Source organism: Bubalus kerabau, chromosome 19 (genome assembly GCF_029407905.1).
Source record: "Bubalus kerabau isolate K-KA32 ecotype Philippines breed swamp buffalo chromosome 19, PCC_UOA_SB_1v2, whole genome shotgun sequence".
In the NCBI taxonomy this organism is placed as follows: domain Eukaryota; kingdom Metazoa; phylum Chordata; class Mammalia; order Artiodactyla; family Bovidae; genus Bubalus; species Bubalus kerabau.
The window spans coordinates 56825033-56838444 of record NC_073642.1 but is presented as its reverse complement, the minus strand read 5'-3'; the positions used below and the strand labels follow the sequence as shown (position 1 = coordinate 56838444).

The window sequence follows — 13412 nt, the reverse complement described above, 5'->3', positions numbered from 1 at the left end:
TACTGCTTCTGTCTAGGAAGCAATGCACAAAGCAATTACTTTTCATGCAGAAAAAGAAAAAGAAAAAAATTGTAAATAAATAGTTAAGTCTCCGGAGAAGACAACGGCAAACGACTCCAGTACTCTTGCCTGGAAAATCCCATGCACGGAGGAGCCTGGTAGGCTGCAGTACCTAGGGTCGCTAAGAGTCAGACACTACTTCACTTTCATGCATTGGAGACAAAAATGGCAACCCACTCCAGTGTTCTTGCTTGGAGAATCCCAGGGATGGGGGAGCCTGGTGGGCTGCCGTCCGTTGGGTCACACAGAGTCGGACATGACTGAAGCGACTTAGCAGCAGCAGCAGTTAAGTCTCAGATAAGAGTGAAATCCAAGGGTTGGTCTGGATGGACAGGGGACGGAGGGTTACTGTTTAGTGGTTAATAGACGGTCTGTGTGTTTGCTTCCTGAAATTTATGGCCAACTCGATGGAGACACGGGGGAAACAATTCTTATTAAAATAATGGCAGACCGGGGCAGGGTTCGGGGCAGTGGCAACAGATGAGGCGGAGACAGTGAGGGAGACTCCTTTATGGACCTTTTTACACCCCATCAGCCGAACTTCAAAATTACCCTGTAAAGTCATACAGGAAACTCATTCTGATTTTATGGAGTGAGAGGATTTCTAGGAAGGGCCTTGTCCAGCTCATCCAACCCTGTGAAGCCTTCCACTCCTGCAACCTGGGCACCATCCAGTTGACCTGACACCCTGCCTCACCAGGGAGCAAGGATGCTCAGTCAGCTCGTTCCCAGCGGAACAAAATGGGCTTGAGCCAATGAACTGCGGATATGTCAATGACAATGAACCAACACAGCAGCTAACTGACCCCCAAACAGAAATTCCTGACATATTTATGGCCCAGGAGGTGTCAATGTCCGCAGGGACAAATGTCAGAAAAGCATTTGTCCAATGTATTTCCTAGTGTGAAAGACTATGCTTAGCTAATAATTTTAAAGATCGCCTCCTTGTCTTTCCAGAATAGTTGGGATCAACATGAAAAAAAAAAAAAAAATCCCAGCCGCACAGAACAGGGGCCTTTTAAACGGAGGTGGACATAAATACATATTTTATCTATTTTCCAACTGATTTCATGATATAGGCAATTAGGAATTATGAATTTCTGGCACACAAGAAAACCACATAAACTCGAAATTTTAGTTCTTCTTCAGTCTCCCATTTTCCCTTCCATCATCCTGAATTCGGCACTTCTTTTTAGGGATCCCCTAGTCGACTTGGCTGGCTTCCCCGGGTGGCTCAGTGGTATAATATCTGCCTGCCAAAGCAGGAGACCCGGGTTCCATCCCTGGGTCAGAAAGATCCCCTGAAGGAGGAAACGCAACCAACTCCAGTATTCTTGGGAATTTCCATGGACAGAGGAGCCTGGCAGGGCCACAATCTCACCCCGTCACCCGCTCGAGTATCACAGAACTCGGCTGCAATTCCACACTTCACCGGCAGATGTCGCAGCCCCAACGCTTGACAGAGTCAACTTTCACATGCAAACCAACCAGCAGCCATTTAGCGCCTACTGTATACTCGCCACCAATTATGCTAGGGGCTTTCAGGTCAATACTGCACCGGTGGGCTCACCTGGGAAACTCTTGAGGATTCGACTAGTTTAACTGTGTAAAATGTTTTGAACAATGACTGAATCGTAGTGTGAAATTATTACCGGCCCAAAGTGAGGTGGCAGAGACCGCCCGATCCACCGCAGCTGTCTCAGCAGGGAGGTGTGGGTCTGGGCCCAGGGCTGGCTTTTCATCCAGTTGGGGCACTTGTCCTCTTTCCTGTCGCCTACCACCAAGCTGCCGCTACGTCCTCCAAGTAGGAATCCGGAATGTGGCTTCACTCTTGGCAAAGCGGCGGTGGTGTTGGGGTTGGAGGGAGGGGGTGTCCCAGTTGGGGCGGGTCCAGGTCGGGGCGGCCACAACACGCGTTTTTCTGCGGGAACTTCTAAAAGGCTAGCAGCCTGGGAGGTGGCACGGTGGGGCGCAAGAGGTCGCGCTCCTACGGCTTAAACTCAACACCAACTTTCCTCCTCTGACTTCCGGGCCTGCGCCCCACCTGCCCACGAGGCCGACCCCAGCTCCTGAGGCTGGCGGGCTTGGGCCTGTCGCCACGGAGCCGAGCGGGGCCTCGGCGGCACCTGGGAGGCTCCACGCGGCCGATGGGCTGCACCTGCTTGGGGGCCGCCAGCCTGGCGGTGGTGGGCTCCGCTGGGCCTCCAGCGTGCGGTGTGCCCGAATCGACATGGGTGGGCAGCGCACCCCGCTCCCCCTCGGTCTCCCACGCGCGCACCCGGGGAGGCAGAGGCTGGGACCCACTTTCTTTTGCGCTCGGGCCCGCACGGAGCGCCGGGGCCGGGTGGCCGACGCACGCGCTCAGCTAGGAGCCACGTGTTGGGGCCCCAAGCCCGCCTAGGCAGCGCTCTCTGCATCTGCACGCGGCGGCAGCCCCACGTGCGGGCGGCCGGGACACCTCCTCCCCCTGCACACGTGCGAGCCGCTGCCCCCTCCCGGCGCCCCCGCGCCGCCGCGCCCGCGCCGGGACTCCCTGCACCAGCACCGCGAGGCGGCGCGCCGATCGCCCAGGGCCGCCAAGGGGCGGGGCTGCCGCCCGCATTGTTCCTCCCCGAGCGGCGGGCCCTCCCCTTCCCCCAGCCCCGGGCGGGGCGCGGGGCCGCCGAAGCCGCGGAACGTGGGCTCGCGCCCCGCCTTTGTCTCCCGGGCGCGAGCCGCCGCAGCCCCGCGCCGGTTGCTCGCTGCCAGAGCCGCTTTGTGCCTCGGCGCGGGGGACGGGGACGCGGGGCGCGGAGCCGGCGGGCGCAGCCTCAGCATGGACGTGACGGTCTCGGAGCTCATGGAGCTCTTCCTGCAGAGCCCGTTGGTGACCTGGGTAAGTGTGCCTGGCTCCCCGCCCCATTGTTGGGGCACCGGCTCCTCTCCCGCCCGCTGGCGATCGCAGTTAAACCCGACCCAGCTGGGGCCCCGGGTAGCCTTTGGACCCAGAGGATTCATCAAGTGCCCTCCGCCCCCCACCCCCAGCCAGGGTCGGGGTCAGTGTCCCGGGGTGTGGGGTTATTTCCAACTCTGGAGACGGCGCGCAGGGTGCAGGACCCCGCCTCGCTCTCGGCCGGGCGGGGGTGCTGAGTGGGTACACCTGTTCCCGCCTGGGCGTTGGGCCGGCGGCCCTGGAGCGACAGGGTCCTAGTGGTCACCCTGGGCGCATGGCTTGACCGCTTGGAAAAAGGACCCACTCCCCTAAGATATCCTCGTGTAGTTTCTGAACCCCTGAGACCAACGGGTGGAGGGCAGTGGAGATTAGGGGGTTTCGAGTAAGAACGTGTACAGGCTAGGGTGGGCGCTGTGATTTCCAATAGATCTGAGACGTGAGAAATTTATTGAAAAGTCCCCTTTAGTTTATTTTCTTTCCGCTCTGAGACGCCGCAGAAAAGTGGCGAGGAAGTTTTCTTTCTGCTGTCTCGCTTCCGTTGCCTGGCACGGGGAGGGGGATCGAGGCCCGGGAGAAGGGTGCTGTGGAAGTATGGGTGGCCGTGGGTGACTCCCTTCTGCCCCCAGGGGCTCTGCCCACCTGGAGAGCTTTAGACTGAGCGCGTAGGGGTGACTTTTACTGCCTTACTCTCTGCGTTCCCCTCCCCGCAGGTGAAAACTTTTGGCCCATTCGGAAGCGGCAACCAGGACAACCTGACCATGTACATGGATTTAGCGGATGGCATCTTTCTGAACCAAATCATGTTGCAAATGTGAGTTACCTTCCGGGAGAAAGGAAGGAATGATGCCTTGGAAAGTCGAATTTAAGTTTGTAGAATGTGAAGTTGCAATGTTCTCTGCATATGGGCCCACTGGTATTTCGGTATTAATGGTGTCTTTTCCTGGTTTGTTGGGTGTGAAGAACTCCAGGACAGTAGTTTGGTCAGATGTTTGGTGAAAGGAATTTGAAATTGAGTGACTGTCATCCACATGTTGCAATTGACTTGGAACTCAGGGACTTACATGTTATATGACAATGACACAGAAAAAAAAAGAAAAACAACCTTATTTTGGGGGGCAAGGAGCTGTAACGGAGAGTGTTTGGTTACAGGAAGTGTCGGGTGGGACCAGAGCATCCGTGAGTGACTATAAAGTTTCGTTCGAGGTCAGGACTCCTGTGTTTCTGCCTCCCTTTAATCTTGTGTTTCCAGTTGCCCCAGAGCAAGTGCAATTGGTTAAGTTCCTTCTTATAAACTGGATTGAAAAGTCACTGTGTTGGGAGAGGCCTGGGGAGCCAGAATGCTTTGGTGCTCTTTGTCTTGAGCCGTGGGTTTAAACGGAGTTTTGGTGGAGGTTACACCTGCTAGCATGTTTGACCACATCCTTTCCTGTTGCTGCATTCTGCAGCGCCTGTCTGATTGACAGCCTGCCACATGTAGGTGTTGGCTTCTGCCACTGCGTTCTGTTTTTAACTCAGAAAGTGCAGGGAACATATTGGAACTAAGTGTCTGTATGATTCACAGGCACTTGGAGCAAATGTTCTCCGTGGATCAGGCCCTTGTGCTCACCTACTCACCTGCAGCTAAGCAAGTTGTCATCTTGAGCCAGGAACTCATTAGCTGATGAGAATCAGCTGCATTTGTGGCACTTGTGGGAGGAGGAGCAGTCAGCTTTGGTATATTCCGAAAGAGGTTTAAATAGATCTACCTACAAAGATCTATTTTAAACAATTTCCTGAGGTCATTGCTTCTGTGGCGTAATAAGTTACTTGATGTCATGCTGTGGCAGAGACATCTCAGTTTTAATGTTTTTTAAGACACTACCAATGTTACCTGTCTTGAGTTTGATTAGATTCTAAAATGACGAATCTCTTGTCAGCTTGGCAGCACTTCTTGGTTCACAAGAAGGAGTTTTCCTGGGGTTGTCTCATGGCACATTCAAGTTCTGGCAACTATTTCCCCTCTTCATCCTGTTAGACCCCCCAAAATTGCTGGATTCCAGTTGGTGCAACAACCAGTGAAATTTCAACCTGTCCTGTTTAATTAAAAAAACCAGCAGTATCCCCGGCTTTTTCATTCAGAGTTTTACACCCAGGCAAGGGGAGAACAAAAGCCCTGGGACTGTTTCTCTTTCTTCCCTGACCTTTGGAATTCCTGAAGCGTTTACCACTTGCTTGTAAATCAGGAAAGCCTGTTGGCCCATTCCTTTGAGAAATGCCAGCTCATCACTTGTTCACACTTGGCCCCGAAGCTGAATGCAGTGTGAAGGGCTTCTCCCTTCCCCTTGACCATTTTCAGTGTTACTTTCTCCTCTGTGATGTGCCAAGGTAATGGTCCTGCAAGTGAGAACTGATATGTTTGCAGCTTCTCAGGCCTCAAGCAATGGTTCTGGGTCCTCTGGCTAGATTTAGGCACCAAGAAAGAGAGCAGTGGGGAAGCTGGGTGGCTTTCTAGAAGGACATAAGGAGGGAGAGGTGCCACTTGCCTGCGGTTTACTGAGTGGGTGATTGAAATAACCCTGCTCCAGGTGACAGATCAGTATTGTTTGCTCTTGGAAGTAGGTAGGGGTTGATCGGAAAGGGGGCACAAGGGAACTTTTTTTCTTTAATATTTATTTATTTATTTGGCTAGCTGGTCCAGGTCTTGGTTGTGGCATGTGAGATCTAGTTCCCTGACCCAGGGGTCGAACCCGAGCCCCCTGCATCGGGAGCATGGAGTCTTAGCCACTGGGCCACCAGGGAGGTCCACAGGGGAACTTCTAAGGGCGGTAGAAATGGTCCATGTATTGACTGGAGTATATTTCAGTTTTCAAACCTCATCAAGCTGTGACTTAAGATACATGCATTTCACCCTGTGTAAAAAGGACCTCAATTTAAAAAGCAAGTTTTAGCCCTAGTGTCAAAAGCCTGTGTAACCTGCTTGTGTAACCTTCAAAGCCTGTGTAACCTTCAAACCCTAGGTCTCATGCAAGCCCTGTGCTGCTGGGCACATCACTACCATGTCAGTTTCCTCATTTGTAAAATGGGCAGGAAAGTACCTCCCTTAAGAGATGGTTGTGAGGATGGAGTGAGTGCTGTATTAGCAGTTAACACAGTGCCTGCCGCTTAGGAAGTGTTGGTGTCAGTTACGTAGTTACGTGTCTCCCTTCTTAATCCAGAAAGGATTTGCATCACTGCTTAGAAGTGTTTTTTTTTTCCCAGTCTACTTTCCCCCTATGTTCTTAGTCTCTTAATAATTCTTAAGTCTTAGCCCTCTCCTAATGAGATGGAGGGCAAAACTGGACTCTGGGACTCACATCCTCGCCCCACATCTAACACTGTACTTAAGCCAAGTCTGTTTTCACTTCTGCCAAGTGTCAGGCTAACTAGTGGGTAAGCGATAAGGCTGTTGTGCCTTATCTCCCATGCTGGTAGCCCCTACTGTGTGCAGTTCGCCTATTTTGATAAATTCTCTCCAGGTTGGTAGGAGCTGAGAAAATTGCAGAGAGCAATGTGCTCATGTGTTGCCAGAGCTCAGACAAGAGGTGTGTTACCTAACACTTGAGAGCCATATGGAGGCTGGCTGGGGGTCATGTGACTGTACCTGGGCATTGTCTCCAGGAACGGAAGAAGGCTGGAGTGGTAGTCTCTCGCCAGGCCTCTCGGTGACATGAGTGCCTGAAAGCAGGAAAGCCCTGTGGGCTCAGCTTTCAGGGGAGGCCCAGGTCCAGGAGAATTCCTGAATGAAGTGAGGCACTGAGTGGTATGGATAGAGCGGCTTGGGAAAACTTGCTGAATAGCTCCTCTGTGGATGCACTTTCCCTGGGTACCTACTGGTCCCCAGGAGGAAAACAAGATGTCTAATTCACTGTGGACATGCTTTTCACAGTCTCATAGGAAAATTAAGAGCTCTGACTCCAGGGACTTCCCTGGTGGTCCAGTGGTTGAGACTTTGCCTTCCAGTGCCGGGAGTGCAGGTTCGATTCTTGGTCAGGGAGCTGAGATCCCACATGTCTTACAGCCAAAAAGCCAAAACATAAAACAGATGCAGTACTGTAACACATTCAATAAAGACTTTAAAGTGAAAGTCGCTCAGTCCTGTCTGACTCTCTACGACCCCATTCTCCAGGCCAGAATACTGGAGTGGGTACCCTTCGCTTCTCCAGGGGATCTTCCCAACCCAGGGATTGAACCCAGGTCTCCCACATTGGAGGCAGATTCTTTATCAGCTGAGTCACAAGGGAAACCCAAGAATACTGGAGTGAGTAGACTATCCTTTATTCAGGGGATCTTCCCAATCCAGGAATCGAACTGGGGTCTCCTGCATTGCAGGCAGGTTCTTTACCCACTGAACTATCAGGGAAGCCCGAAAGAAAATAAAAAAAAAGAGAGCTCTGACTCTAGCATCAGGCAGACAAATTCAAATCTTCCCTCTGTTATACTGGTTCTGTTACGTTGGGCAAATTACTTAAACTCTCTAAGCCTGAATATCCTGATCTGTAATAAGCGGGATGGTATTTTATAGATTTGGGGAAGATTAATATGATTATGCATGTATAGGAAATGCCCAACAAATGTCAATCACGTCAGTCATCATTATTGTTAGTGAGGCCTGAAGCTGGCTTTATGTGTGCGGACACCTGTGTGAGCTGGTGTGCATCTGTCCACATGAGAGTGGACACCTGAGTTGATGCAGTGACTGTTGAGTGCAGTTGGAAACTGGGACTGAAAGCTTGTACCTGGGCAAGGCCTACATTAAATCCAATACTATTTGCTTTGTTCAGACTCCTTTCTAACCCCTTGTGCTAGCTGCAGAATTACGAATAATATATTCATTATTCAGAAGTTGGAAATATCTGCAGGCCAATGGAAGAGTTTAAGCTTCTAAAAAGCATTTGGAGTATTGTATATTAATGCATATATATGGAATCTAGAAAAATGGTTCTGATGACCCTATATGTGGGGCAGCAATAGAGACAGAGACATAGATAATGGACTTGTGGACACAGCGGGAGCCGGGTTGGGCAGGGTGGAGACAGTGCGATGAATTGAGAGAGCAGCATTGAAACATACACATTACCTTATGTAAGGGAAGGAAAGGTTGGGACGAATTAGAGTGTAGCATTGACACATATACATTACCATATGTAAAATAGATAGCCACTGGGAATTTGCTGTATGACACAGGGAGCTCAGCCTGGTGCTCTGGGACAACCTAGAGGGGTGGGATGGGATGGGAGGTGGGTGGGAGGTTCATGAGGGAGGGGACATATGCGTACCTACGGCTGATTCATGTTGCTGTATGACAGAAACCAACACATCATTGTAAAGCAATTATCCTCCAATTAAAATTAAGTAAATCTTTTAAAAAGTGCTTTTCTCAGGAGAAAAGAAAAATAAAAAGCATTTGAAGGATAAGTTTTTTCCTTAGAGTGCCAGAAGAGGAGTTATGTTCCCATTTTGCAGATGTTAAAGCTGAGGATAAAGGGGCAGATACTTGTTAGTTGAATGAGTTTGTGTTGGTGCTAAAGTCTTGGGGCAAAAAGAGTTTTTACTCATGAACTTAAGTGATATTCTTTCATGGCTGCAGCATGTGACACTCTTTGTGGGGCCTTGAGTCTGTAAAAGTTAAATGAAAAAATTCATGTTCGTTGTAGGAAGGTAGAAACATATAGATGCATGTGTATGCTCAGTCACGTCTGACTCTTTGCAACCTCATGGGCTGTAGCCCACCAGCCTCCTCTGTCCATGGGACTACTGGAGTGGATTGCCATTTCCTCCTTCAGGAGGAACATATAGATGAGCAAAACAAACATTGCCTATAACTTTACCATGTCAAGATAGTAGTATTAATATTCTGGTGTCTCCCAGATGTCATCTGTGGTATATACATATATCTTCCTAGTGTATTTTTATACAACGTTGGGTTCAACCTTTTTTTTTATATCTATGATAGATTATCAGTATCTCTATCATCTGTATCAAACATAATTTCTTCTTTATTTTTAAAATATTTTGGCCACACCACATAGCATGTGGGATCCTGGTTCCCCGACCAGGGATTGAACCTGTACACCCTGCATTGGAAGCATGGAGTCCTAACCACTGGACTGCCGGGGAAGTCCCCAAATATGGTTTCTTGATTCGGGGTTGTTTTTTTTTTTCTGGATTCAATTTTAAATCTAGGAGTCATTGGAATATGATGGAAAGTTCGGGGCTGACCTTTTCTCAAAGGAGGGAGGCAAGGTTGCTATAAGTCTAAATTATAGTTCTCTTTGAAATTTTAGGGAGAGTGATTTCTTTTTTTTTTTCCCCAAGAAGAAAGCCCTCAGGGCCCTGCACTTTGGCCTTGTTTGTCTCCGAGTTTGGACAAGCTCTTAGACACTTTCTTGCACCCGTGTCTCTCTCCTGTCCTCTGTGCCCCACACATCCTGGTGTGGGACTGGCAGCCTTTTGTGTTCTAGGACTGTCATGTAAAGAAGATCCTTGTTGCTTTTGATGGCTTTCAGGGAGACAGTCTTGCAGTAGTTCTATGATCTTCCTGGGATCAAGAACCACGTTGGCTAGTACGGCCCTGGCCTTCCTAGAACGGTAGGCTTTTAGGGCCGGAAGAGTCCTGTGGTCACCTGGCAGATGAGCCCAATGGAGCCTAGAGAACTTTGGCCCATCCTGGGCCCATTTCCAGACCAGAATCAGTGGCTTCTGACCCATTTCCTGCTCCAGGACGGGAGGGGGTTATGCAATGCTGGGCCAAGTAGGGATAGGCCTTCCTTAACCAGAGTTGACTGCTGTTCGATTTATTCCCTAATCTCTCTTTACCTTGAGAGCCATAGTTGAAGGAGTGTTAAGATAATGATCATGATAATTAGTCTAATTATTCATGTACTAAACGTGAGCGTTTTTGGAATGTTGCTTCCATTAGCTGTTGCTTCCTAGAACTGGAGGCTAAGAGCAGGGATGGTCAGAGGCTCCCCTGTCACCTGATGGCTTCCCAGGCCCAGACCCTGGGTGTGTGCTTTGCCTTTGCTCGTGCAGTGAACATCCATGTGTTTGCTAAGGTCCTCTGGCTCCTGGTACTCTTCAGGTGGTCCCGTCTGACTTAATGGAAACTGGGACCTGCATCTTCTCTAAGTTCTATGTTTTTAAAGAATATGTATTTATTAATGGTGCTGGGTCTTAGTTGTGATGCGTAGGCTTCTCACTGCAGTAGCTTCTCTTGTTTTGGCTCCTGGGCCCTAGGGCACAGGCTCAGTAGCTGTGGCGCATGGGTTTAATTGCCCTGCGGCATGTGGGATCTTCCCTAGGGATCGAACCCGTGTCTCCTGCACTGACAGGCGGATTCTTTACCGCTGAGCCACCTGGGAAGCCCTAAGTTCTCCTGTTGTAAGCAGCACATTCATCACTTTATGAAATTGCCTCTCATCTCTTCAGGTCTCTATAGTAAAGGGAGGAGAATTGCACCCTTAAGATAAATTATTTTGTCATGCTAGGTACACTTCTGTAGCTAAAATGCCTTTATGGTTTAAATTCCGAATGCCTCCTCTATGGCTAAATTAATTTCCATGCAACTGTTAACCTTTATTTTCTCAGTAATGAATGACTCCAGAAGAGACATGTAAATGGCTTAGCAGGCCTCTGTACTATATGAGGACAGTAAGAAGCTTTGTCCCAGGAAAAAAGTTGGGACAGTTGAAAAGAGGTCTTCTGGTTGCCCCAACGTGCTCATATGACTGTTTTAGGGGAGGCAGGATGATTGAATAAAATCCATGGCTGATTATGGCAGCGTGATTCATAAAGGGGTTTGGACACACGCAATACAGTGTCGGGACTCATAGAGTTTATATCAAATATTTACTTAATGGTTGAATTTTAAACAGCTTGTGTTATTAAGAAATTATGCCTGCAGTGATATTTGAAATAATTTCATTTTGTAGATTTTTTTTTCTATTGGTTAATCTTGTATAAATTTTTGGCTTTGAAAGAGCCAAATGGCATTGCGATTGATTTGCTTTACTCCCCCAAATTCCCCTTCCTGTGCTCACACTATCATCATGGAGGGGCATAGATACGAAGGAAGGAGGAAGAGACCTGTTTCTCTTCCGTCACACCAGCCCCCAGGAGGCTCAGCGCCCTCATCACGGGGCTCGGATGACAGACGAAACCATGAACACAGCCCTCATTTGAATGAGACATCCTTCATGGTGTCTTGGGACAGTCGAATGGGCGGGAGGACTTTGTTAGGAAAAGAAAGCCGTGTGTGGTACGTGGAGGAACGGGGGAGCGAAAATCCATTCTTGTCCAGTCTGTTCTCCAAATAGGAAACATCGTTAACACTGAGAATTTTTGAGCAATGTCCTGTATGTAGATGAGTGATATTATAAATCACTTGATTCAGATTTTTAGTTTCATCACAACCAGACCTGCCTTTTGCCTGAGTTTGGAAAAGAAATGACACTTTGGGGATTTCCCACATCAATTATCTGTGTCTCTTAGCATTTCTTGTAGGGTGTGGCGTACACGACATAGTGTCACAGACTCACGGTGGCGGTTTTCTGAGCCAGAAGTGTCTGCCTGGAATGTAAATCACAGGCATGAACACTCGGCAACACACACAGGAGACTCATGTGAAGTGGAACATTGATGATTTTACTGATTTTTATGAAGTCAGAAAATGTACCATTTTCCCCCCTTTCTTGATATTTCACATAGTTTGCTTTGTTTGGCTTTTAGCTTTTAATCCTTTTTTATCTTTTATTTAATAAGTTAGCTCTCTCAATTTTTTAACAATATTTATTTATTTATGGTTGCACTGGGTCTGTTGCTGCATGTGGCCTTTCTCTGGTTACAGTGAGCAGGATGTGCCCTCCATTGGGGTGCACAGGCTTCTCATGTGTTGACTTCTCTTGCTGCAGAGCACGGGGCTCTAGGTGCGTGGGCTTCAGGAGTTAGGACACAGGTGCTTTAGTTGCTCGCGGCATGTGGAATCTTCCCGGAACAGGGATCGAACCTGTGTCCCCTGCATTGACAGGCAGACTCCTATCCACTGTACCACCAGGGAAGTCCTGTTCTCTTTAATCTTGAAATATATTTTGGGGTAGGTTATTGGTGGCTCAGTGGTAATAAAAAAAAAAAGAAATCCACCTGCCAATGCTGGGAGACATGAGTTCAATCCCTGGGTTGGGAAGATCCCCTAGAGAAGGAAATGGCAACCTGCTCCAGTATTCTTGCCTGGGAAATCCCATGATCAGAGGAGCCTGTCAGGCTCTACAGTCCATGGGGGTCTCAAAAGAGTCGGACATGACTTAGAGACTGAGCAACAAAAGCTGACTTTTATACGGTGTCACTTCGGGGCCAGCATTGACACTCGGTTGTTTGTGGCTGCTGCCAGAAGTGGGGAAACAATAATATTGATTAAGGGCAGGTGGTGGGCTTGGTGCTTGGGGAGGGGGAGCAGAAAGTGACGCGTCTCCCCTGAGGGTTCCACGGCTTGGCAGTAGCAGACTTAGGGTTTGACCTGAGCCACACTCGCCACAGCTGCATAGTGACCTAGGCTTGGAGAGGACTCAGCACTCGGGGGTAGGATGGGGTGTGGCAGGGGCTGGGAGGTGCAATTTCCATTCTCATCATTTTTTACCCCCCCACTAGAGATCCCAGGCCAACAAATCAACGCATCAACAAGCACGTCAACAACGATGTGAACCTTCGCATTCAGAACTTGACCATCCTGGTGAGAAACATCAAGACCTACTACCAGGTAAGGCGGTCCTCCCCCCTCTCACCCCCCGGAGTCCTGCTGTGCGTCCGGCAATACCTTCATTCGAACGGTTTCCCCACAGGAAGCCGAGAGGAAGCGGTGGCTGGGCAGCTAGCTGCCTGTTGACACTTGGTGTGTTTGCTCATGCATCTTTTCTCTGACATTGTGAGAAGGGTCAGAGGTGGGATTGCTTTACTCTGCCCAGGGAACATCCTTTGAGCCGTGTGCACCGCAGCGTGCCTGGTGCCGGGTGGGCCTGGGAGATGAGCCTTGGTCCACAGCCACAGCCCTAGCTCACAGTCTTGGGGGGCCTGGCTGATGAGGGCTCTGGGAGGGGCACCCTGCACGGTTATCACCCACAGCTCGGCGAGTCTGTACAGGAGCGATTCAAGGGGTTGAGGAAGAGAAGGGACCACAGAAGGGTTGTGTTCGGGCCAAATATGAAATCAACCAGCCCCGAGTTGGCAGACAGGAGCACCAGGGTTCAGGGTTGGGGTGTCTGCCTAACATTCTGAGATATGGAAATGCTCCCCATATCTCAGCTCACCGGTAGGTTGGTCAGGCAGGAGGGCCCGAAGGGGGAAGGGCTGTGAAACCCCCATCCCAGCCTTGGGCTAGTTGGGCAAGAATCTTTATATGGAGACATTGACG

At 49.6% G+C, this 13412-nt stretch overlaps 1 protein-coding gene across 7 annotated transcripts in view; it reads left to right on the top strand.

Moving 5' to 3' along the window:
- The first annotated feature begins 2673 nt into the window (after positions 1 to 2673).
- Positions 2674 to 13412, top strand: part of CCDC88C (coiled-coil domain containing 88C) — a 143566-nt gene continuing 132827 nt past the window's right edge. For 6 of the 7 annotated variants that reach the window (XM_055556493.1, XM_055556494.1, XM_055556492.1 and 3 more), the window contains exons 1-3: positions 2674 to 2935; positions 3703 to 3803; positions 12653 to 12761. In XM_055556493.1, the coding sequence (XP_055412468.1) occupies positions 2876 to 2935; positions 3703 to 3803; positions 12653 to 12761 (270 nt within the window). In that variant the 5' untranslated portion in view covers positions 2674 to 2875. Of the gene's footprint in view, positions 2936 to 3198; positions 3375 to 3702; positions 3804 to 12652; positions 12762 to 13412 lie in introns of those variants that run through there. The other variant, XM_055556495.1, reaches the window with a different exon arrangement.